Source organism: Thalassophryne amazonica, chromosome 5 (genome assembly GCF_902500255.1).
Source record: "Thalassophryne amazonica chromosome 5, fThaAma1.1, whole genome shotgun sequence".
In the NCBI taxonomy this organism is placed as follows: domain Eukaryota; kingdom Metazoa; phylum Chordata; class Actinopteri; order Batrachoidiformes; family Batrachoididae; genus Thalassophryne; species Thalassophryne amazonica.
In genome coordinates, this window is record NC_047107.1 from 48,405,654 (window position 1) to 48,432,218 (window position 26,565).

Here is a 26,565-nt window from a genome sequence, read left to right on the forward strand (position 1 = left end):
TGGACTGCAGGCAGGCCAGTCTAGTACCCGCACTCTTTTACTACGAAGCCAGAATAAGATTGAATAAGATGATGATATGATTGTCTTTTTTTATTTGTTTTACTTCTTTTACCTTTTTTGGCTAAATATTTTTTTATTGTGTTTTAATCTTATTTCATTTTATTCTGCTTTTAAATGTTTGTGAAACACATTGAGGCAATTACTTGTGATTTGGCGCTATATAAATTAATAAATTATTATTATTATTATAAATTATATAAGATTTGCAAATCATTGTATTGTTTTTATTTACATTTTACACAACATCCCAACTTCATTGGAATTGTGGTTGTACAAATCTGGTGGGAATCCTTGAAGTAGTTTTGACATAATCCTTAAAAGCCTGTATAAAGTGAATCTTGATCCAGAATCCGGATCTGGAGCACCTCCATAATTTAATGGAGTCTTCCATGGCCTAGTATCTATCTGTGGTGAAACTTTCATCAAAATCCGTGCAGTAGTTTTGATGTAATCCTGTTAACAGACACGCCGATGGGCACTCATCAAAGCATGTTATCTCATAGGGGACAATTCCTCATTTCCACGACTCTTGAGAGTACTTTAGTGATGCTTTTTTTTTTTTTTTTTAAACTATAGGTAACTTGGAGTACTGATCACCCCCATTAGTCCTTCCCCCCCCCCCCCCCCACCCACCAGTCCACCAGTGACCAAATCCAAATGTCTCCACTCTCCCATGTACAACAAAACTCTGCTCTTGCAGTTGTAATATTTATGAAATTGTACAGATATCAAGCTGGCTTCAGTCATTTATGCCAATCTACGACAAAATGTACTGGTTTTTATTGAAGGCCTGATCAAACCCTTGTGTTTCACAAAAATCTGTGACTGAGTCATGCTGGAAACAAAGCCAGTGAACATATGCAGTAACCTCCTCAGGTTAATGGTTAACAGCATCTTTAACAGTACAAGTTCCAGTGCTCAGATCTGAATAAGATAAATTCTGCATGTTTGAGTAGACGACCCGGACGGCTGCACTTTTATTCTTCAAAACAAATATTCCTCTGTTGTCTTTTCAGTCTTGTGTACTCACGCATCTCTTTGTTGTCAAAGCTGTTGTCTCCCTCGTTGTCAGAGTTCTTGTTGTGTGTGAAGTCCATGAACCCCCTCACCGTCTCCTGTCTCATCCAACGCCGAGGGTCCATTTTCTCCTTCTTCAGACGATGCTTCTTCAACATGGCCTTCAAAGCCAAACCTCTTCTCTCCATCATTATACTCTGGCTAAGATCTCTGTGCGGAACTTGTAATATGCACCTGAATCTTTTAATGCAGGTCTCAAACTAACCCAGACAGAAAAAAAACCTGTTTTAACTCGTCTGGCTCAGTTTCTGAAGTGCACGCCTTGGAAGTGAATTCCGAATAAGTGTATTCTGAGTACATAGTTAAAGCTTGAGGGCTGATCCTTATTTACTTTACCAGTTCACACCCTTTAGCGAACTGCTGGTACTTAACAATATTTAATATGTCACGCTTCACCAGAAACAAGACTGGCAGATGGTATGCATATGGAATTATATGTTTATATGCCTAGATTAACATGGGATTATTTCTGAAACAATTTTCTTTCAAATTAATTTCCTATCAATAATGTGATGTGTACAAATGATTACCATCAGGATCTATCAGTAGTTTAACTTGTTTGAGTTTGACAAGTTACATATGCTCCTATTCAGTGACAATTCTCTCTCACACACACGGCAGCATGGTGGATAGCACTGCTGCATTATAGGGAGGTTCAGTTCCCACCCGTGGCCTTTGTAAGGACTTTGCATGTTCTCTCCGTGTTTGTGTGGGTTCCGGGAAAGTCCACAGCATTTTTGACCAGGGGTCCAGCAGACAACATCAAACATAAGACATCACTTCTCTGAACGTACCTCAAACAGAGAAATGGAGAGCAAAATCAATCAGCCGGAACTAACAACACACAAAATACCAATTTTCAGCAGTTTACCAACAGCGGAGCACAGAGATTACTAATGTGTACTAATGGTTTCCGGCAGCTAGCCCTTAGCTTCAGTAACAGACCCAGAAATTCCAGATAATGAGGCTGAGACGTGATCTATTGTTGCTGACACAAATAAGAAGGAGGGGGAAAAATGTTTCAGTATAACACTATACTATACTATACAGTATAACATATTAGTTACATGAAAGGGAAAACAGATGAGTCTTTAATCTGGAGTTAAATGACTCTCAGCAGGAAGATTGGGTAAGGCCCTTCCTCAAATTGCTCCAAATGTGTAGTGAGCACCATGCCTGGCAGTACCCTAGATGATTACTGAACCATGGCTTTTGCATTTTTTTTTTTTTTTTTGGGGGGGGGGGGGGGGGGTTTATAATATTTTTTATAATAGATGGTGCAATCGTGTCCAGTAGAGTCCAATGACTTTGACCTTTGTCAACACAAACCCCTTAAGGATGACAGTCATCCATATATCAAGCTTGGTGGAAACTGACCCAGGCACTGCAGAGGAGTTTTGGAATAAACAAACATTTCTCAGATATTATCATCATCACCATCTTTAAATCTTCAAGATTAGTGAGATAGTAATTTATTACAACTTTGATTGACAGGACAGAGTCTGTTACCTTAATAACTTCACATTATCATTGATTATAAAAACAAATAATACAGTAGACATCCTCTTGAGAATACCAAATTTCTTCATCAAATTAGTTTTAAAAATGTAAAATTGGTGCCTAGCAGGTAATAAATATCCTCATTTATAGACGTGAGTGAATAACAAAAGTAAAATCAACAGAATTACATACGTATAACAACAGAATTATAAATATTTCCATATGTTTCCTATCACTATATGGCTTACACTACAAATATGACACATACTCATTACAGCTTTCTTAAATTAACATCAATTTTGTGGGGAAAAAAACAAAACATTATTATTATTTATTTGGCTGTGTGCAATATGTATGAAAATACAAATTTAAGAGCAACATTTCACAGCCAAACTAAAGCATGTACCTAAAGTGCTAGCAACATACGTGCTTTCATTTCTTCTGTACTCAAAGCCAGAAGAGCATTTTGCAGGCATGAGTGTCACCTGAAGAACTTGTCAATGGTATTTAGTGGGACAAAGTCTTTGGTCTTCTTAGAAGGAGGAGAGGAAGGTGGGCCCCGTCTAAACATTAGAAACATACGCAGAATGACGATATGTAAATTAAATCATCATTTATACACATCATTATGAAGTTATCACATTTTCTAGATGAAAGGTGACATATAAGTTCCTTTAACAAATAAGCTATATTTATTTGTAAATAAAGCCCACATTGCTGTGCAGATGAAAGATTCCACCATCTATACATTAATTAGTCAACTAGTTTCTAAAATAAAATCACTGGTGCATTTAATTGTAATAAATTACTTAAAATGTCTACAACAAACTATACTGTATTTAAAACAAAGTATTATTTGGCATTTCTTTGTACTTACAGTGCATTCACACTAACCATTAGCCTGACGTTTGCCGACTTAATGTCGACCAACGCCACAGTCTGCCGGACTCCGCAGGAGAAAAGTGGACATCAGTCAGGCAATGCTCACATTTGTCGTGATGTTGGAAAAAAATTTCCAACACGGTTAAAATTTTACATGTTAATGCTAAAACTCCTGCAAGAGTTGAGCTCCACTACCACCACGTCACCATTAGTATGCAGTTATTGCTCTGTTCGCCTCCGATGGCCTTTGCTGGCCAACATCAGAGGTTTGACTACAACCCCAATTCAAATGAAATTGGGACGTTGTGTGAAATGTAAATAAAAACAGAATACAATGATTTGCAAATCCTCTTCAACCTATATTCAATTGAATACACCACAAAGACAAGATATTTAATGTTCAAACTGACAAACTTTATTGTTTTTGTGCAAGTATTTGCTCATTTTGAAATGGATGCCTGCAACACATTTCAAAAAAACTGGGACAGTGGTATGTTTACCACTGTGTTACATCACCTGTCCTTCTAACAACACTCAATAAGAGTTTGGCAACTGAGGACACCAATTGTGAGTGTCATGACTGGGTATAAAAGGAGCATTCCCAAAAGTCTCAGCTGTTCACAAGCAAAGATGGGGCGAGAATCACCACTTTGTGAACAACTGCGTGAAAAAATACTCCAACAGTTTAAGAACAATGTTTCTCAATGTTCAATTGCAAGGAATTTAGGGATTCCATTATCTACAGTCCATAATATAATCAGAATATTCAGAGAATCTGGAGAACTTTCTACACGTAAGCAGCAAGGCCGAAAACCAACATTGAATGCCTGTGACCTTCGATCCCTCATTAAAAAAAATGACATCATTGTGCAAAGGATCTTACCGCATGGGCTCAGGAACACTTCAGAAAACCATTGTCAGTTAACATAGTTTGTCGCTACATGTACAAGTGTAAGTTAAAACTCTACCATGCAAAGCGAAAGCCATACATCAACAACATCGAGAAACGCCGCTGCCTTCTCTGGGCCCAAGCTCACTTGAAATGGACAGACGCAAAGTGGAAAAGTGTGCTGTGGTCTGAAGAGTCCACATTTCAAATTGTTTTTGGAAATCATGGACGTCGTGTCCTCTGGAAAAAAGAGGGAAAAGACCATCCAGATTGTTACCAGCGCAAAGTTCAAAAGCCAGCATCTGTGATGGTATGGGGGTGTGTTAATGCCCATGGCATGGGCAACTTACACATCTGTGATGGCACCATCACTGCTGAAAGGTACATCCAGGTTTTGGAGCAACACATGCTGCCATCCAACCAACATCTTCTTCAGGGACGTCCCTGATTATTTCAGCAAGACAATGTCAAGCCACATTCTGCATGTGTTACAACAGCGTGGCTTCGTAGTAAAAAAGTGCGGGTACTAGATTGGCCTGCCTGCAGTCCAGACCTGTCACCCATTGAAAATGTGTGGCGCATTATGAAGCACAAAATACAACGGAGACCCTGGACTGCTGAACAACTGAAGTCATACATCAAGCAAGAATAGGAAAGAATTGCACCTACAAAGCTTCAACAATTAGTGTCCTCAGTTCCCAAACGCTTATTGAGGGTTGTTATAAGGTAAGGTGATGTAACACAGTGGTAAACATACCACTGTCCCAGCTTTTTTGAAACATGTTGCAGGCATCCTTTTCAAAATGAGCAAATATTTGCACAAAAACAAAGTTTATCAGGTTAAACACTAAATATCTTGTCTTTGTGGTGTATTCAATTGAATATAGGCTGAAGAGGATTTGCAAATCATTGTATTCTGTTTTTATAAAAATTTTACACAACGTTCCAAATTCATTGGAATTGGGGTTGTAGATGCACCACCTCCTCTGGATCCATTGGGCATGAAGAAATATGTAGAACCTGTCTGGACGTCACACCAGTAGCTTGTGATGGAATCGCAGACTTACATCAAGTTTACGTTGGCTATGTCACATGACATCTCAAAAAGTGAGTCAACAATCTGCTCTGCGGAGTGCACACCAATGTGCCGGCCTTCTGACAGCGAAGGCTGAATTATATCCTATAGTAAATCAGTGGACAGTCACCATACGTCGCCCTCCATTTTGTGTTATGTGTATCTGCATTGTCTCAGTCCACCCAGCTATACAATGGGTACCAGTCTTGGCTGGGCAGTAACTCACAATGGACTGCCACGGAAACTGGAGATAAACACCGGCTGATGGGACCATAAGGGGTTATGTTTTAAGAAACATATTTCAATATGCAGTTTGAATAAAATGTATTATTGCCCCCCCCCACATTCACAAAAAAATACGTTGTGGAAAAACAACCCTGAACAAAGAGTATGAAATATGAGTTTGTCTCACCTTTTGGTTTTTCCTCTATTTGTGTGTCTTGGCAGGTGATGCTCTTTGTCTGTGAACACAGAAACAGGGTTCATAAATGACAGCGGAGGAAAACATTTCCACTGTTATTCCAATCAACAGAATTGCACCACTTCTTCAGTGATACAAAAGTGGAAGTCCTGAGGAAGGCCTTATCTCAGAGAAAACCTGTTTGCAGGACATAAACAGTTCATTCTGGCAAATGAATAGCTGAGAAAATGATTTGGCCATTCCCAAGACTGGGGCAAAGGAAAGCCCATGGCAGTGAAATGAGATGTCTTTTTCTCTGCCAGGAATCAATACAAGTTCCTCACACAATGCCTGTGTCAGTAAACACGAGGTCAGAAGTCACAGACACCCTCCTAAATCAACCTCTGCCTACTCAAAAGAAGCCACAGAATAAGAATTTCCATCAGTGTGAGAGGTACATTGATTTTAGACATTTTCAAAAATAAGTGGTGTGGGCAGGGCTTAATGATTGAGGCATAATGCCAAAAGTGTTAGACTGTCTCAGTGTGGCACTCACCTATCACCACGCTCTTTGCAACAGCAGCTGATGGCAGTTTTATGGTTGATGTCGTGTGTTCTCTGAGCTCATGCAGCACTTCTTGGTTCAGGCAGAGGTCAACGTGGCGGTTGAAGACAACGAGATCAGTGGTGTCCTGGATCACATGACACACTGGACAGATGAGGGTGGCACATTCATGACTCTGTGACTTGGGCTCTTTCGAGGTCACTGTTCCACTGCTGCCTCCAGTGAACAAAACAGTCTGTCTCAAAATCGCTTCAAGTCGGTTCTGCTGAGTATCTGTTGTGTTGGACTCAAACTGCTCCAGCCCTAAAACTTCAGCATTGTTTGGCGTCTCTTCGTCCTCAAACTTTGTTGTGCATGCGTCACTTGCTTTACATCCTTGGTGATCGCTCTCTACATCAAAGTCTAATTCTGAGTCTGTATGTGTGCTTTCCTTTGGCTGTTGGGAGACCTCACTGAGACAGCAGTCTATGTGTCTGTTGAAGACATTTAAGTCTGTCGTGTCCACCTGCCTGAAACACACCGGGCAGGTGAGGCGATTTGAGCTGGTATCACCACAGCCTGATGTGGATGCAAGGGCCTCTGAGGGGAAGCTCTTCTGTGTGAGAGCTGAGGCTGTGTGGCTTTTCTTGGACTCCTGTACTCGCGGTGGTGACGCAGTGCTCTTCTGAGCATGAACACCTTCAGAAGTAATTCCTGTAGCATTTTGCGCATGTTTGTCTCTCTCAGCCACTGCCTGGAGTTGAAGTCTTTTGGCGTGAGCCCTTTGGAAAAAAGACTGTGTGTGTTCATCACCGGTCTGGTCCCCCTCCAGCTCCCTCTGCCTCATCAGCCGGGAAACCTTTTCCTGATTCTGGCATTTCTGTGTTTTTGGAGGCCAACCAAAGGCCCGGATTTGGTCTGAATGAGTGGGGACAGTGTCTCTGCCAAGCTGCTGATGCAGAACTTGAGAGGAGCCACAAGAGTCTGAACTGTCAGGCTGAAGAAAGCTAATGATGCTCTTCTGCAGAGGCTTCTTATCTTCTGAACTGACAAAGGCCGAGATTCGAACACCTGCGAATACAAGCACAAATAAACAATCTGCAACTACTTTATACCGTGTGTCACTGACTATTTACAATTATCCTTAAAAAAAAATACAATCCCTGTGGATGAATCCAGTCTCATCAACCCAAAACTCCACAAAGTAAAAATGCTTAAAACATATATTTTAGTAAATTTATTAAATTAATGAAGTATATAAAATCTCCCAAATTACAATAGTTAACTGTTTGAATAGGTTTATTTAGTCACAGTATTTACTAAATAAGAGTTGATAAATAAAATACTTTATTATATATTATTACAGCCAAAAAAAATGTGACTATAATCTGTTAAATCGTTAGTTTTTCCTTCAAGAAATTATTGGTAAAATACTGAGAAACATCTTCTGAGGTCCTTCTAAATTATACGAGGTCTGTCCGTAAAGTATCGTACCTTTTTATTTTTTTCAAAAACTATATGGATTTCATTCATATGTTTTTACGTCAGACATGCTTGAACCCTCGTGCGCATGCGTGAGTTTTTCCACGCCTGTCGGTGACGTCATTCGCCTGTGAGCACGCCTTGTGGAAGGAGTGGTCCCGCCCCCTCGTCGGATTTTCATTGTCTGGAAATGGCGGAATGAAAAGGACTTTTTTCCATCAGAACGACCGATTCGCTGATGAAGCGAGACATGACAGCACTGAAAGCCGAGATAGACATGTCCCAACTTGTCCTCTAACACTCCGAAACGGAGGTGTTCCTTTGTCTCGCTTCATCAGTGAATCGGTCGTGACGCGCGAAGCCTCCGCGCGGCTTTCCATGACAAAATCTCTTGTTAAAAGTGAAATCTGCCGGAAAATGGCTGATGTCCAGGTCTTGTGATAACCAGAGAAAGAGCACACGACGGTCTCGTATCCACAGAGCCATCAGCTTAGAAATGATCCAGTGGTTTGTGTCGCAGCTCGCAGCGCGGCGCACCGACCGTCCTTTAAAGGGGTCCTTAAACCTGTAGTTAAAGTCCTTATTCTCTGTGAAGCCCGTAAAATTTTCACTGAAAGCCAGATAAATTTTACGAATGGTTTCCAGGTGCCAGTCTCTAACAGCTTCTGAAAAAATTCTGATGGAAAAAAAGTCCTTTTCATTCCGCCATTTCCAGACAATGAAAATCCGACGAGGGGGCGGGACCACTCCTTCCACAAGGCGTGCTCACAGGCGAATGACGTCACCGACAGGCGTGGAAAAACTCACGCATGCGCACGAGGGTTCAAGCATGTCTGACGTAAAAACATATGAATGAAATCCATATAGTTTTTGAAAAAAATAAAAAGGTACGATACTTTACGGACAGACCTCGTATGTACCGGTATACATATATTGAATCCAGTTAATCATAGCAAAGTTGTCTCAAGGCACTTCACACAAGTAAGGTCTAACCTTACCAACTCCTAGAACAAGCACACAGGCGACAGTGGTAAGAAAAAACCTTCTTTCGCTTATCATGCCCCTGTTCTGTGGAATGATCTCCCTGTGTCAATAAAACAGTCAGATTCTGTAGAGACATTCAAGTCCAGACTTAAGACGCACTTATTTTCTCTTTCGTATGGCTAGCATACTGGCATAGTATGTTTATATGCTTTTTACTCTTTAATTCATTTTATTAGAAAACGGAGCGTGCCGCTGCCTCAACTTTATATAAATTCTGGGTCTTTTAGTGAAGCTTGGGCTAGTGGCCGGTGATCACCTTAGTATTTCTTCTGTTTTTCTTGTTGCTTAATGCTGACAAATTACACTGTGTTTGTTGTCTTTCTGGTGCTTGATTCTGCTTTTATTTATTTTCTCTCTGTTTGAGGTGCGGCTCCATCCAGAGATGGGCGTGGTATCTGTTCTGGAAACCGTCCTGTGCACCAGCAACATTTCCTGTATGTTCGTTTTGTGAATTGTTTTGGAATTTGTGTTTGTAGCATGGTCCGAGCAGAGGGTCAACCCTCTGAGTCTGATCTGCTTGAGGTTTCTTCCTCAGAGGGAGTTTTTCCTTACCAATGTTGCTCTGGGGGTTTGTAAGGTTAGACCTTACTTGTGTGAAGTGCCTTGAGGCAACCTTGTTGTGATTTGGCACTATATAAATGAAATAAATTGAAAACTGAAATTGAAAAACTCCCTCTGATGATACTGAGGAAGAAACCACAACCAGACTTAAAGGGGTGACCCATTGCTTAGGCCATTCTACCAAGGTTTACAATACAGAACACAACAACAACTGATGAGAGTCCATGCAGGGCGTCCATTCACCATCAGGGGGTTTGGGGAGGGGCAGTTATCGAGCCACTCGTTGGATCTGTTCCTGCAGCAGAGTCCGTTCCGCGTCCGTTACAGAAATCATCTAATCCAGTATGTGGATTCAGCTGCATCTTGGACAGACAGAAAAAGAAGAATCAGAATCAGTCAGCCAGAAAAACTATACTTAAAGGTATAATTCGTCAGAAGAAATACTAAGGTGATCACCAGTTTTGTGCGATGTCAAGTTTTTCGCCCCTGTCAACACATCTCCCCTGAGTGAGCTGAGGGACATTGTGAACAACCACATTTATGATTTGTGGTGGCTGACAAACTGAGCGAGGGTAATGCCTTAAATCCAGTAATTCACTGGAATCTCTGGATTTAAACATTCACATCTTGAAAACTTGCTAGCTTCACATATTTATGTGAAGCTAGCAAGTTTTCACTTCAAAGTGATACTAACAGACTAACATTAACATGAAAACTTGATATCATCATATAATACGATGTGTTGAGTGTCATATTAGGTGAAACTAACGTCAGCATAAAAACTTGCAAGTGTTGCATAATGATGCTAAGGGGCTAACATTAGCATGGGTTGATTGAGTGCTTCCATTTCTAACTTGCTTAAAAGAACAAAAAACAGTCACAATTTTGCTTGGAAAAGTCTTACTACATATCTTCAGGTAATTTTACATGCTGCTTAAAAAAATAGATAAATCAAATAATAATAAAAAATCTAACTGTACATTTTTTTTGCCAGACAAACTAACATAAACACACAGATTTGGGCCTGAAAGAATTATGGTATAAACTAGTTATGTCATGTTTATTTACCCATGAGCCTCAGTCTGAGTGGGTGGGGGCTTTCGTTTTCTATTTCGGCTTTCAGCAGGTCCTTAGCAACAGTAAAGATATCATCCGCTGTGGTGACAGCACAAAGCAGCGTCGCCGCCCGGGTTTTCACTTCAAAGTTCACGTTCTTGAGCTTCAGTGTTATGGTTTTACCCTTAGGAAAAGTTAAGGAAACATTTGAATTAATATTAGAGTAAAATGAGAGAGACCATTTCCGCCTGCTACACACTGAAGGGCTGGGACATCAACAGAAGTGAGGCTTAAATCGTTAAGATCCGTCATATCATTGACTGATTTGTCAGAATGCATTTGCAACATGCCAAAAATGTGCTTTCACAGTAATGTGATGGTCGCTGAGGGAGACGTTTCCCGGGCTGTTGGTAGTCCCGCTGTCTCCTTAATGGTCCTCCATTTCCTGCAGCTATCAAGGCCTCATCGAGATCCAGGCAGGGGGGTAATGTCATTCCAATCCATATGGGCATTTCTCCATCAAATTGAAGAGGAATAAACAGTCTGTGGTAACTGTATGAGATTTGTGCTGGAGTCAGAAAAATTCAAGACAGACTAAGAATGAGGCCTGTTTTTGTTGTTGTTTAAAATCATATAACCCTGCTCCCTGAACCCGTTTGTCAGTTCTGTCATTCATCTTCAAAACTCAGCTCAGATTCTTAGGTGCTTAGCTTTGCTTTCAAAGTTTTGAGCACAAACAAAATTTTATGACGGACTTGTCGTTCATCAGCCAAAAAAGAATGTATTCAACAAATGACAAAAGGAATTGTTCAGAACCAAAATGGACACAAGCAGATACCAAAATTTTGTATATGTTACTCATACATTTCCTCAAGCCTAGTGTTTCCTCGGTCCTGTCAATCATAGTGTGACAGACACCTTAAAATGAGAAGCACACATCTGCTGCTTTCAAGCTTAACTTGTCACCTTAATGGATGGTTTCATGAGCAGAAACATTCGTATCTGCACCTAGTTGGTGCCGTCAGCCTGCAGGTGCAGCCTGAGGCGATTGCCTAGGCTGCCTTGTAAGCCCAGAGACCAGGCTATGTTAACAAAGGTAGCTTGTTTGTTGAAAAAACATTTACCATATGCAAATTAAAAATGAAACAAAGTCTGTAACTTTGTACCTTCAAACCTTCTTTTTTCATGTCTTCTGCTAAGGCTTCACAGAGCTCCTGGCATAAAGACACCTGCTCCTCAAATTTGCTCAGTTCTTTAAATGTCCTGGAGGAAATATGGACAATTAAGTGGATGAATACTAAAAATAAATAAATAAGAAAAAAAAATCAACTGAAAATACATGGGTGTGCTTCTAAGATGGACGAAATCATACCTTTCTGTGCTCATACTTTTTCTTTCTTCATTCCTAAAGGAAAGCACAGATTAAACTCTCTCTTTGGACCCTTTAACCCAAAATCAGTGGCAATTCACTTCAGTGCAGTGAAGTACCTCTGTGTGTACGTCGAACCTAAACCCAGGGACACGCGCAGGAAATGGTGCCAGGTTGTTTCTGAGAACAACAATGACAGCAGCGGCATCTGCTGGCCAAGGTGAGAACAGCTGGTGATGCCAAGTGCGTTTAACATCATCTCAGTCACCTTCCCAATGCCAAAAACCTGGGAACACACACAACCACCAGAAAAGCTTTGTTTTCTCTCTCTCGCTCGGTCTCACAAACACACCCCACACACACACACACACACACACACTTATATTCACATTGTACCATATTTCCACATTTGTCCAATCTCAACATCCGATGTTCTAGTTTGGTTAATGTGCACTGTACTTTGCGAACTGGTAGGTTCTGGATGAAGTCCATGATGGCCTGGCGGGTGGACGGGAGCCTGTATTGGCCATTGGGCTTGTTCTTGTCACTGCACACTTTGGCAAGCATCATGTTTGGAGCAATGCCTGTAACCGTCAACAGTGTGACTGATTGTAAATGGACAGTTGATAAAATACTGTAATAATAATGTTGTCCATAACAACAAACAAAATATCACAGAAAATTTTGTTTAGCTGGTGTTGTAATAAGATAAGCTAAAATAAAATAATCCTTTAATAGTCCCACGGTGGGAAAATTTATAATATTACAGAATCAGCATAGGGACAGTCACAGAACAGTGCACGTATCTAAAATACTTGGCTGCTTCATATTTTTCAGCACCTGCTGGGATAGGCTCCAGCCCTCCCATGGCCATTAATTGGAGTAAGCTGGTATAAAAATGTATGAATGTCTTTTATCATGCACACAGTTCTGTGGAGAAAAATGCATTTAATTCTCTATCAATTGTTAAACGGGCAATCAGTGCATAATTACCAAGTTATGTTGTTTTCATCCCAGATTTTTTTTTTTTTTTTTTGTCTGTATGTTTGCTTATGTTTTGTTTTGAAAATGCTACATCTTGCCAGGAATTGCAACATATAAATGGACCTCAGCTTTGGAAATGCCTAGGCATGTACCCTATAAATACAGTAATAAATGTACATACAGATGACAAATGAGTACACCTACTCCAGTTTAACATAATCATTCAAAAACAATGAATGCTATTATATTGTAACCCATCAAATTAAAAGTGCCTATAACAAGAACAAACTGATAGACACAGGTAAACTTCGATGCACCAGATCAATTCAAAAAGCAACTTTGATTTGCTCCTGCAATGTCCCACAGGCCTGTCTGCCACTGGGCTTGTTGAAGTGAATATCTTATTATATGCATGATGAAAATTAGGAGCGGGTGCGGTTGAAGATATATGTAGCTTGAAATGAGCTTGTAATGAAATGAAAGAAACTGACAATTCTTTCATTATCAAAGCCTAGGTCTCATCAAGGCCATCACTGCTGGTTGAGCAAGATTCAGGAAAAAAGAACAGACCAATTAAATACACACATACATTATTACATGGGCAAACTACTGATATGGGGCCATGGCTGAGGAATACACTCTAATGTGTGCTGTTCTATGTAGTTTATTTAGTTGGGCGACCTAAAATAATGAGCTGATTTTCACAAAACCACAGTCGTTGAGTGTGATCTGAATAGATGCAGTTCTGGAGAAAAAAAGGCAATGGCTACTGCCAGTACTTTGCCACAAACGTAACCTTTTGTCTGTTGACACAACACCTCAGGTGCCACCATTTCTTCTGTGGTAACAGTTAGTAACTGCATCTGCTGCCACAGCACCAATGAGTGACTCTGTTACATAAATTGTTCTGCCCGTTCTGCCTGTTACTGACTTCTTGAACCATTTAAAGTTTGAGAATAGGTTGAGATCATTCCAGCCCCAAGGCCAGAATGATCTAGTCATTTGCTTTACCAGATAAAACTGCGAGCGGGGAGCGCCAGCTATCCTGAGGGAACCTTCAGAGGGAACCAGCTACTAGATGGTTTGATTAGTTTTTCATCCCTATACTCAGGGCCAACAACTGATTTGCACATCAGGACTGCTGCAGGCCTCCACCAGAGCTTTCTCTGGCTTCGCCCTGCCCTGGCATAGTTCACCATGTTTTGAGTCCTATTGCACACGCTCATGCTCCACTTCCCTGACGACACAGGCAAGACGGTCCGGTGGTGTGCTTGGGGGGAGGGGAGCAAGCGCTGAAACAGCCCCCTGGATCCCACCTCAGCCAGCACATGCCGGCCCTCACTTTCACTGCGTCACAGGGGTTCGCGTCGCCCCTCGACTTGCACTTAGACTTAGAGTAAACACAGTTGTTTGACAATAAATGGCTTCACACAACCACTAACCATGAGTGAAAAAAGAGTTTTGTATCATTATTCATGGTCTCTGAAAAATAGCCAAAAATAAATAAATAAATCTAAAATTCTGCTAGGCTATGTAATCTTTTGAGCACAACTGTACATCCTGTGGGAATCATTGCATTGTTTTCAAACATTTATATGCTGGGAGGATAAACAATGGCACTGTTATCGCCTGGCCTCACTGTGACATGTTCAACAGTGAAAGCATATTGTTCCCACCTGCACTGGCAGTCAGCATGGTCTTCTGTTCAATGCGGAAGCGCATCTCTCTTACAGCCTCCTCCACGGACATCCCAAATATTTCAAATTTCTCATCAGCAGCACAAGAACCTCCAGCATCCAGTGAGCAAGGAAGAGTGATCGGGCTGTCCTCAAACAGAAGGGGAGAGAGATCTTCATCCTCTGCCTTTGTATCCTGGGAAAGCTGAACCTGATCGCCCTCTGCACAGAAAAAATTATTTATTTTGCAGGGAGCATTCTACTGATTCATAGACAACACAACTATTGTTTTTTTTCTTATGTCCACTGCACATGCACGACATAAACCTGCAATAAATGTGGAAGAAATGCATTACTTTCTTTGCAAGTCGTGCCTGTAGAGCTGCTGCTGGTGCCATAGCGATATGTACGTGATGACTCTGGCCAGCTCTGCCTCAGTTCCAGGTGATCTGTGAAATCCAGATACGCTTCATCCAGGCTCATTGGCTGAAAATAAGGGTCATACTCTGCGAAAATCTGCCGGATCTAAAGGAGAGTTACAAATATAGTAAGAATTTATGACAGAGTTTAATCAAAAAGAAGAATTTACGTTCACATCTGTATGTGTGTGTGTGTACATACCTCCTTACTGACAGATTTGTATTTGTCAAAGTTGGTCGGAACGATTACTAAACTGGGGCAGAGCTTCTTTGCAATGAAGCCAGGCATGGCGGCACGAACCCCATACTTCCTGGCATGGTAGTTAGATGTTGACTGAAAAAGAAAAGAGTCAGACATAAATAAGACTAAAAACAAAAAATGATTCAAGCAAAATCTGAATCTGATTTGAGTGACTCATGTGGTAGGGTTCAGTCCCATGTTACACTCCATTTATTGACACGTTAAAGTGTCTTTGAGCAAGTCACTGAATCCTCAACTGATCCTGATGAGCAGGCGGCACAATGTGTTGAACCTCAGTGACTGTAGGAGTTTGTGTGCATGTGTGTATCTAAATGTAACATTATTACCACCACTAAGGAAGCCATTTTTCCCCTGCTGTTATCTAGGGGGGTTCTCAAAAAACATGAATGGATTGCAATGACATTTGGTGGAGATGTAGAGTTTGGAGAAAAGAAAAACTGATTACATTTTAAGACATATGGACTGACTTTTGTTCATAGTTTGTTTTATTCCTGTTCCATATTGTCTTCTATCTTATTTTACCAGTGGAGGTGCCACCTTCCACCCTGAGCAAAGCCAGGATCATACCAGTGATGCTCATGTGGGCGTGTTGGTCTAAAAATTAAACAATGTCAGAGCTGGTGCACTGATATTGTTCTTCACCAGAAAGCTTCCAAAATCTGTGATTACTCTCCAGCACTGTATAAAGAGCACAAAACTCAGATGCACAGCATATATGACCATGAAACTGACCTGAACACAAAAATTAAGAGTAATCTGACATTTCTGACATCTGCCAATCCGGATCCAGATTACTTCCAAAATTCAGTGGAGTCTTCCATGCCCTAATATGTAACTGTGGTGCAAATTTGGTGAGCATCCGTGAAGTAGTTTTAACGTAATCCTTAAAAGCCTATAAAGTGAAATCCTGAGCCAGAATCCAGATCTGTATCTGGATCACCTCCAAAATTCAGCAGAGTCTTTCATGCCCTAAAATTTAAGTGTGGTGCAAATTTGGTGAGAATCTGTGAAGTAGCTTTGTCGTAATCCTACTAAAAGACAGACAGACAGACAAATAAATAAACAAACGCAGATGACTTTATTACGTCCTTGGCGGACGTAATAACCATAACCAACAGCAATAACTAAAGGAATAAACAAAACATCAATAGCTCTGGTTTGTACCATGTCTTAATGCCACTGATATCCCACCTTGCGGTTTAAACGGATAAGCAGATTCATTTTTCACAGGTGGGGTCAGGACAAGGGTTGGGTATCAAGAAACAGTCCTTTTCGGGTATCGTTAAGAAATTATTCAATCCACTGACATCAATAGCCTTTTTGCTTCACGATTTCCTTATCGGTCCTTCAGAGCGGCTGTTGTTTTTGAGGGTGTTTGTCGGGAAAATGGTCATTTCTCTACGTTGATTACAGACCCTGCAGGGGCTCTGTAATCATCCGCTTCTGCAGCGCGACACCACTTTGAAGCTTGAATCAATGAAGCAGTGCTTTGATCTGCTGGCTCGTTGGTTCTTTGATTCGCTGCTCTTCAGAAGCGGCAAGTCAGCTTCTTAACTCTCTCAAAGCCATTAAAATATATCAATCGAGTCACTTTTGTGTGGATTAAAGTCACTAACTGGGACTCTTGTTTTGTTGTAGTCAAGAAACGAGAATCAGCCTCCGTTCCATTGGCACAGCTCCAAACGCTGCGCGGCTCTCTGCCGAGACAGAGTCCGGCTGGAATTAATAACTTCAAAGCAAACCACCGCATTAAATAAAATGACACCTCTTTCCAAATGGTGTAATACAGACAATAAACTACAATCGACTAAAATGTTTTTTTCCTCCCCAAATGAGACGTCCTGCATTCTTTATGAATTACATCCTGACGTGCAGCACAGCCAGCTGCAAGAGCGCAGCTCAGATGCATGGAAAGACATTCATGCCAATAATGTCTGAAAGGAAATGCTTTTGACAAAAACTACAGATTTAGTTTATTTCTGTTTATGTCCAGAGATCAAGGATCCAGTGACCAATTTCATATTTATTTACTTTAAGACTCAATAAAATGTTGTTGACATAGAAAACCTGTAAAGCCCACTTTTAGTACACAGAAAATTCACAGGAGGTATGGATAAGGGAACTGATAAGGAATCGAATCGATAAGTGGAATCGATAATAGTATCGGCATTGATAAAATCTTATCAATACCCATCCCTAGTCAGGGCATTAAAGATTGATTCAAAGGAAAAGGCAGGTGTTGATAATATACAAGTGATGATGTGCAACAACTCAACTGTGACTTTGAATCAATTTAATCTGAGAAATAGTTTGACTTTGTAAGGGACAGCATTACAATAAGAACCGGGGTAAAATTAACATTGGGAAACAGTATGACCAGATACTCAATATTAAATGACTCAGATCAGGAGGAAAAAAAAAAAAAAACTGACCAGGACAACAATTATAACTAACCAACATGCTTGTGGATCCTACAGCCATGGGCTTATCTTTCAGCTCAGGGGCGTCCCTCATCTCCACAGCAGCATAGAAAGCATCCATGTCCACATGTACGATCACACGACTTAGATCACGCCTCTTCTCCAGCTCAGAAGCCATCCTCTCCACCTACGCAGAGAGCAAAACCTTTGGAAACTTCAAATTTTTCAAATCTTTATATCTTATAGACATGATCATTGAAGAAGTGTCAACTTGTTCCAGTGGGAGTTCATAAAGACCTGAACTTGTGCTTTTTTAAGCTGTTGCTCTGTAATCTGTGCTTTTTGCAGCATCATTTTATCAATACGCTGGTTCACCTGTTGCTCTCGCTTCAGCTCGTTCTCATAAAACCTCGATCCCTGCAAGGGACAGACACAAACAATGATGAAACGGAAAATTTCTGGCATATTTTCAGTGATAAGCCACAATATCATGTTTTGCTTTTTCTAGCACCAAACAGATGTAGTATATGTCATTTCCCCAGGATATGAGACTTCCTCACAAGCTTAGAGACAGACAGGTAAAAAGTGTAATTCATTTCCTATCATCCCACAGTAGTACTTTCTACTCTTCCCTCATCCACCAAGCAGGGGATCTGTCGCATTCGTTTTTGTTAGTAGACTTAAAAAAGAATTTTTATAAAGCTTATTTATAGAACTAAGAGACCATTAAATTGTGCAGATGATATATGTAGACCCAAATGTTAATCCAAAAGCTCAAATTTTATTTAGCATGGTGAGATTGGGAATTGTTCATAAATAGCAAATAACAAAACAAAACAAATAGTGGTGGCCTTGGTAAACACCAGACCGAGGCTTTGGAAATAAAAGAAAGTGACATGCTTATTTCATGCTATATATAACTTCAACCACACCTCCTCCTTATTTCCATCATGCATGCGATTGCGATAAGATTATTCCTTGCAACAATCCATCAGGTGTCCAGCAGGTGGCAGGCAGGTATATGGTATATAACATAAGCAAAACTTTTCTTTGTTGTTCTTTCTTTTTCCGATTGATCCGGTGTATCAAACTGAATCAAATTTGATTCCATTTACAACACCAATTCCAATGAAGTTTGGGACATTGTGTAAAATGTTAATAAAAACAGAATACAATGATTTGCAAATCCTCTTCAACCTATATTCAATTGAATACACCACAAAAACAAGATATTTAATGTTCAAACTGATAATGTGCCACACATTTTCAATGGGCGACAGATCTGGACTGCAGGCAGGCCAGTCTAGTACCCGCACTCTTTTACTACGAAGCCATGCTGTTGTAACACGTGCAGAATGTGGCTTGGCATTGTCTTGCTGAAATAAGCAGGGACGTCCCTGAAAAAGACGTTGCTTGGATGGCAGCATGTGTTGCTCCAAAACCTGGATGTACCTTTCAGCACTGATCAATCAATCAATCAACTTTTTTCTTGTATAGCGCCAAATGATGGTGCCATCACAGATGTGTAAGTTGCCCATGCCATGGGCACTAGCACACCCCCATACCATCACAGATGCTGGCTTTTGAACGTTGTGCTGTAACAATCTGGATGGTTATTTTCCTCTTTTGTCTGGAGGACACAATGTCCATGATTTCCAAAAACAATATGAAATGTGGACTCATCAGACCAGGCCAGCTGACAGTCTTGTCTGGACCCGGGACAAGATAATGTTGGATGGGCCCTCCCCTCCACCACCGCCAGGTTTTTTTTGTCACTAAACATCACCAGTTATGTTTGATATATTGTGATAATGCAATAAATAAGGTATTCTATACGAGGGGAAAATCTTAGCTCTCCATGGCAGCTGAGATTTTAGTTAAATATGACATTTATATACTTGTCACAAAGGACCTGCTAATATTATTAAGAGTTGTGCATACACATTTTCTAATTCTTATACATGCAGGAAAAATAGACCAGGAAAGAATAAATTAGGCATTTTACTTTGAAGAATTTTCTCTTTGTCAACTGATAATACAGTAAATAAGCATGTATAACAAACTTTAAATGAAAACTTTAACAATTCAACGTCATGCTAGAATTGTCAGTTCTGTACCTTCAAAACCAAATGAACATCTCACAACTGACATTAGTTCCTCTCTTCTCCTGTCTTCCTCTCCTCACCTCTGCTCCTTCTCACTTCTCTCTCGTCTTCCTCTCTTCTCATCTGCTCTTCCTCTCCTGTCTTCATCTCCTCACCTCTGCTGTCTTCCTCTCTTCTCATCTGCTCCTCCTCTCCTCTTTATAAAAAAGTGACAGGCATTGACAATACATTAACAAGCTACCACATAAACTCTTCATATGTACTGAAATTTTGTGCCTGATAATCAGTCTCTGATTCCTGCTCAGTGGACAGCTCCTGCTCTCTCTCTAGCTTCTCCGTCTGCGGGAGCCTCACTCTGCCCACCGTGACACAACCCGCCTCTCTCTTCTCCGTCACCCGTACCCTGACTCCTCACACCTGCCTGCTGCTCGCTCTCCCTCCTCTGTGTTTCTGTCAAAGATAACATGTTTTGTAAGGCTTTGTACAAGCTAAGCTAATGGCCGTTAACATTAGAGCTGGTCACTTAGGCTGCGTTACAAGTTTGGCTGCACTTCTTACCTTGCTCTATGCCACTCATCCCAGCATCACTGTCGGCACATTTTTTTTTAAATATTTGTTTAGAGCATTTCTCAACCCTTTGTTTTCCTCTTCTCTTTTTCTCTTTCCTTTTCTGGGCACCAGACTTAAGCTTACCACACATACTGAGTGCAGACCCGTGCACCTTTTCAACGCCAAATTAAAAACAACATCAAAGGTTGATCCAGGCCAAATCATTTTTGTGTTTGGGGTGGGAGGGTTCATGATCACTATTTCTCAAGGACAACTAGGAGAATACAAATAAAAAACTGTAATGTGATTGAAATAATAGTTTTCCACAAATAGGACTATTCTGACAATTTTTTAAAATCCACAATTTAATGAGGGCCCAGTTGTAGGCACCCCCCTCTCCCAGGGCCGGGGACAGCAGACCCCTTTGTCCCCCCCCCTATCGGCGGGCCTGCATCAGACCACAGCACACTTTTCCACTTTGCGTCTGTCCATTTCAAATGACTATTGCGCCAAAAGGTACGTCGGGAATGAGGTATTTTCCTGTTACCACTCAAATTTTCAATGAGGACATTATAGAGGTTGAAAAAAAATCAAGTGGCATTTTGTTGTGGGGGGAGGGGGGGGGTGCATGGTAGGCTATCTCAGCTCCCGGTCCATTATAATTTATTGAGATATTATCTCACATCTTGGAACTACTTTTTGCGCAGGGATTCATCGAACACGTCGACCGTGGGCGCGTACTAACACAGAATATCCAGAAACTGGATAGTTGTTCGTCCAAAACGAGAGCGTCCACTTTTAGCTTACTATAAGTTAAGCTAGTGGCGCTCGTGAGAGTGTGCCGAGGTCCCAAAGTTGGCAACCCTGTTACTGGCATCTGGTGGAAGTATGTGCTCTAAAGAGTAACACTAGTTTTTCTGAAACTGAAGTTGTTCCTGTTTGTGTAATGACTTTTAGATGGATGGAGGTTTCAGGTCACTGCACGTTACCTTGGATGTCTCCATGATGATCTTGTTGATCTTGTCCCGGTCCAGACCCTCCATTCCAGCCTTGTTGTCGTTCAGGGCTATTCTGGAGAGGAAAGACTCTCCGGCCGTGGCCGTGGACGCAGCCGCGTTCTCCATCACGGATACAATAACACACCAGAGTTTATCCACAATAGTGGCAGTCAAAGCACTTACTATGCATGTGCACAAATTATAACTGCCGCGCTCTGAAACTAAGAAAACGATTAAAAAAAAACAAGATTATAGCCCTGCTCTGAAACTAAACTGTTATCTGCCCAGACATGTTTTGAAAAGACTGACGACACTTCACTGAAGTGACACCGGCGTGCTCAGAACTCCCCCTGCTTTCACTGCGCATGCGTCCTGGTGATAAACACTAGAAGGGACATCGTGCGCCTTTCTGCGATGTTGTCGCCTGCCATCTTGGGATAGAGATGTCACATGTTACGTGACCCACTGCTGTACTGACAAGAACAGAAATATTTTCTGTTAAACATCTGTTCAATGTCATCAGAAATACACAATAAACCCCTTTCCTGGCATTTCATATAAGTTCTTCATTAGCACACCTTTCTTTAGATTCAAACAACTTTATTGATCCCTAAAAGGGCAATTCATTATCACACCCAATTACCTCAGACAAAAAAAAAAAAATACAGCAATTAATCCACAATTATTACTAGTTGAACGTAATAATGGCACACATCAGAATTAAAACACTGCACATATACATTTGATTGTTTTTGTATGCTAAACTTTAAGACAGCCCATCATCCGAATTGAGGCAATGTGAGTGTGGAGTGGCCGCAGCAGTCTCCCGTGCAGCTGTGAGCTTGGGGAGAGCGGAAGAGCGGATTGCCTGGGGGGAATGGGGGGTAGGGTCAGAGACACAAGGGAGGGGGTAGTAGAAATTTTGGTAGGGGAGGCGTGCATCATGTGTGGGTGTACAGATTAGATGAGATGAGTTCGTATCAGTCAGATGAGTTTGTATCAGTTTCTGTCAGTTTGTGCATAATCTGGAGTTGCCTTGACAACATCAGACTGTAGGGGAGGGCAGAACATAAGAAGGACAGCCAAATGGTTCACCAAGGCCGTAGAAATTCTTCTGGAGGAAGAACTAAAAATTTCACTCCACCAGGAGCATAAGTATCGATTAAGTCTGCAGTAAGAGTGGAGAGACACAAAACCAAGGTGCTTGAAGTCCAGTGTGAAGTTTATGGTTTGGTGCAGTGTCATTTGTTGGTGTTGGTCCACTGTGTTTTATCAAGTTCAAAGTCAACTCAGTTGTCTACCAGGAGATTGTATAACACTTCATGCTTCCATCTGCTGACAAGCTTTACTGAGATGTTGATTTCCATTTCCAGCAGGGTTTGGTATCTGTCCACAGTGACAAAACTACTTGATGAGGCCGGTGTTAAACAGAAGATGAGGTGAACCCCACTATGTAGGTAACTTCAGACCCAAAGGTGAGTTCCAACAATAACAGGTGTTTATTGTCCAGACTGAGACCAAAAACAAGAATAGGAACAAGTCCAACAAAAATGCATTCTTAACCCACTTGGGATGAGGGATTCCGAGACATGAACTGGTGTGGAGATGGATAGAACAAAAATACAATCTTAAACGCTACCATGGGTGAAGGGAAAAAACAGAAGCCAAAGACAAGGACAAGGACAAAGTCAAACTAGTATACTCACAACCCGTGGAAAAAAATAGTTGGTACAGCACACAGGGAATGACCAGGACACGACATATGAAAACCAACAACAGTCAAGTAATGGACCTGCAATGGAAGGACAAACAAAGAATAGAATAGAATAGAAAGCCTTTATTGTCATTATACACAGCAAACACAGTCTGGCTAGTACAACGAGATTAGGGGAGGTTAAATGGACAACAGGTGTTACTAATCAGAGATTTAAAAACATGCAGGTTATGCTGCATTTACACATAGGCAGGACATGTTACGAATGTCATTTTTCTGTCATTTGTGGCACATTACTGACATTCTTAACATGACTTAAAGCTTCTGAATAGGTTTCTTAACAGTGCGTGTAGGTGCGTGATATTCACGGAGCATGTTTTTGGTTGTCAAAAAAATCTTCAATGAATGTTACGCACCACTCTCATTTCGCCTCATGTCGTGGAGTTCACAACTGAGCGTTTTGATCTGTCTTGATTAGTGGTGATCCTTAATAGAGTGTGACAGCATTCATAGTGGTTCCTGTGATGGTTCTTAGAGCCCATACTGTCACGTGTTGTTACGAATTGACACGGAAACTGTCAAGTTTTGACACAAATTGTAACGCGGTGTCACATTTCACTGCGCACCACTACGAATCACTTCTCTTACGTGTGCACAATGAAACCCTGCTGCACCACGTTCAGTTTTCATTGCTGCAGTATGCTGAAGGACAGTGACGCCAAATCAGCTAAGTCTCGTTCCAATGCTCCTCAGCGCGCTCCTGCAGGTGTTCCACCTGCTGTTGTGCCTGATATTCGGGAGAGCAAGTCTGAGACAGAGGAGAGCCGCGTGCAGCCAGATATCTGGCTCTCTCCATGTCCTCCTCCTCCCTTCTGTGCCACTCCATCGCACAGGGCCCAACTAAGCATGCAATCACAAAGTTCTTCTGCTGTGGATTCAACTGGATGTTGAGGAGCAGTCTGGAGTGATGTGAACTGTTCAGCAGCTGACGGCATGAAAATGGGGGTGTGTGTGGAGACAATTCGCCTGATTCACAACATGACAGAACGATGCGCTGTTGCTATTGCGCGCAACAGCGCAGAACATTATTACTGACCATGTGCAGTGGTTCGTGATAATTCGTCAGCGATACGTGCCATTAACTGTAACGCGTGGTAACAGGTTGCAGCAGTTCCTGAGGACACCTGACGCCTCTGCCCCGAATCATCACATTCGTGATCAGCGGCCAAGAATGTATACTTTGTGGCATTCATGACTTGTTGCCGTTATGTGTGAACGCAGCATTAGGTGAACTGGAAACTTTAGAATTGTCCAGATCTCCCTTGTAAAAGATGTCTCGATCTCAATGGGACGAAACTGGTTAAATAAATAAAAATAAGTGACAAGAGCATGCAAGGAAGGAAACACAAGAGGGCAGCAAAGAGATACATTCACAGGTGACAGAAAACACATGACTGAATTACACCACAGTAGAAAATGAAAACACAAAGATAACTGAAAACCTTTCAATATAGAAATAAACACATAAACCAAAAGACACAAGAAACACAACCAAGATACATAACCACTGAAAATGACTCAATCAGGAGTGTAACATGCAGAGATATATCACAGAAACAACTGTTACATATAAGTAGACGAAGGACCGCCCTTACCAAAAAGTAGTATATGCAAGTATGTTTGAAGTATACTTCTAGTTTACTTTTTATATACTTATCAGTACTATTTTTTTGGTAAGGGCGAGAAGGGTAAGATTTGGTTTCACAGACAGCAGGCAGGAGGAGAACGGACCAAGGTGACTAGCAAGACACACACCCACTACAGACACTGAACAGGACGGGGCATGCAATTCTATCCGCTCACTTTTACTCAATAGATTTACTTAAAGTACATTTTATATGAGAAATTTACTTTTGATACTTAAGTACAGGAAATGTCAGATACTTTAAGACTTTCACTTTTACCAAAGTAATTTTATGGTAAGATACTTGTACTTTCACTCAACTATCACTTTGAGGTACTTTATACAAGACTGATTTTAGTGCGCTGATGGTCAAAAAGAAGTTAGATTTAATATCAAGGATTTGAGAAACATGCTAGATGATTATCATCCTTCTTTGTGCATAGTACAAGTGTTATACCTTATTACTGAGGCATAGTACCTTATAGTGTTTTCTCTGTTTGTGTTTGTCAAATAAAAAGCATCAGCAGGACCCTAGAAGCAATTAAAAAGCCTACACTAGCATTACTCTGTACCACCAGCAGGTGGCAGTGCATTTCCCCTTTCTCTGTTATTTTCAGAAAAAAAGAAGATTGTTGCATTGTTTAATGTTGTTAAAGTTGTTCTGTTGTTCTTGTTCTGATGTTATTTCCAAATATATATATATATATATATATATATATATATATATATATATATATATATATATATATATATATATATATATATATATATATTTACACTTTACCTGAAAATAAATATTTTGCCATAAATTCTGTTATGGGTCTAACGTCATACACTCAAAGAGATGCACAGAATTTAAGAATCTCAAAATCAGAAAAGAGCAGTCTTTAATATCTTTAATGCGTGCAAGATTTTTTTGTTTTTTTGAGTAGTAGTGCCTGCAAGAATCTATTCTTACTTTCACTGCTGACCTGTCTACATGTAAGGTCCCATAGATGACAGTGCATGTCCAAGCACCTACCAAGCATGAAGTCAAATGAATTGTCTGTAGACCTCTAAGACAGAACTGTCTTAAGGCACAAATCTGGGGAAAGTACAGAAACATTTCTGCTACTTTGAAGGTCTCGATGAGCACAGTGGCCTCCATCATCTGTAAATGGAAGAAGTTCAGATCCACAAGGACTCTTCCTAGAGCTAGTTGCCCGTCTAAACTGAGTGATCAGGGGAGAAGGGCCTTAGTCAGGGAGGTGACCAAGAACCCGATGGTCACTGTTAGAGAGAGGAGAACCTTCCAGAAGGACAACCATCTGTGGACCAATCCACCAATCAGGCCTGTATGGTAGAGTGGCCAGACGGAAGACACTCCTTAGTAAAAGACAAATGGCAGCCCGGCTGGAGTTTGCCAAAAGGCATCCGAAGGACTCTCACAGGAGAAACAGGATTCTCTGGTTTGATAAGACAAAGACTGAACTCTAGCGTGAATGCCAGGCATCATGTTTGGAGGAAACCAGGCACCATCCCTACAGTGAAACATGGTGGTGGCATGCTGTAGTAAAAACATGTTCATCACCAGATTTAAATAAAGGTATCACCTTTGCCACTTTCATACCATTTGGAACAATTCCTGTTTGAAACCATTTATTAAATATATGTGCTAATGGTTTAGTAATTTCTGTAATTATCTGCTTTACTAAGGTCATGTACATCATTATGATCAGTTGACTTTTTACTTTTACATGTGCTGACTAATAAGAAACATTGCATATGGATTTCTCTCAATTAATTGCTGGTTTACCCATGTAGTGTGTGGAATGT

At 40.9% G+C, this 26,565-nt stretch overlaps 2 protein-coding genes across 3 annotated transcripts in view; both read right to left on the reverse strand.

Moving 5' to 3' along the window:
* The window catches only part of ankdd1b (ankyrin repeat and death domain containing 1B), a 44,558-nt gene extending 43,243 nt beyond the window's left edge, over window positions 1–1,315 (reverse strand). Inside the window, exon 1 of the mRNA XM_034170116.1 lies at window positions 1,091–1,315. Coding sequence (XP_034026007.1) covers window positions 1,091–1,268 — 178 coding nt within the window. The 5' untranslated portion in view covers window positions 1,269–1,315. The remainder of the gene's footprint in view (window positions 1–1,090) is intronic.
* A 1,277-nt stretch (window positions 1,316–2,592) lies between these two features.
* polk (polymerase (DNA directed) kappa) lies at window positions 2,593–21,656 on the reverse strand. Of its 2 annotated transcripts, none has more exons than XM_034170120.1 (14): window positions 21,344–21,656; window positions 17,998–18,117; window positions 17,735–17,887; window positions 15,221–15,352; window positions 14,974–15,124; window positions 14,600–14,821; window positions 12,399–12,523; window positions 12,059–12,225; window positions 11,943–11,975; window positions 11,737–11,833; window positions 10,583–10,754; window positions 6,446–7,498; window positions 5,896–5,950; window positions 2,593–3,200 (listed from the first exon to the last, which is right to left on the reverse strand). In XM_034170120.1, exons 1-14 carry the CDS (start codon window positions 21,476–21,478, stop codon window positions 3,119–3,121), a joined length of 2,697 nt encoding a protein of 898 aa, XP_034026011.1. In that variant the 5' UTR covers window positions 21,479–21,656; the 3' UTR covers window positions 2,593–3,118. The 2 variants fall into 2 exon arrangements, with proteins under 2 accessions (XP_034026011.1, XP_034026010.1); XM_034170119.1 differs by having other exon boundaries at window positions 5,896–5,944; window positions 6,440–7,498; window positions 14,956–15,124.
* Between the last annotated feature and the right edge of the window lie 4,909 nt (window positions 21,657–26,565).

Coding starts and splice junctions, on each gene's coding strand:
- polk (XM_034170119.1), bottom strand. CDS start 21,478: ATGGAGAACGCGGCTGCGTCCACGGCCACGGCCGGAGAGTCTTTCCTC. Junction 11,834..11,942: donor AAAAGTATGAGCACAGAAAG/GTATGATTTCGT, acceptor TATTTCCTCCAG/GACATTTAAAGAACTGAGCA. Junction 7,499..10,582: donor ACTCAGACTGAGGCTCATGG/GTAAATAAACAT, acceptor TTGTATTCGCAG/GTGTTCGAATCTCGGCCTTT.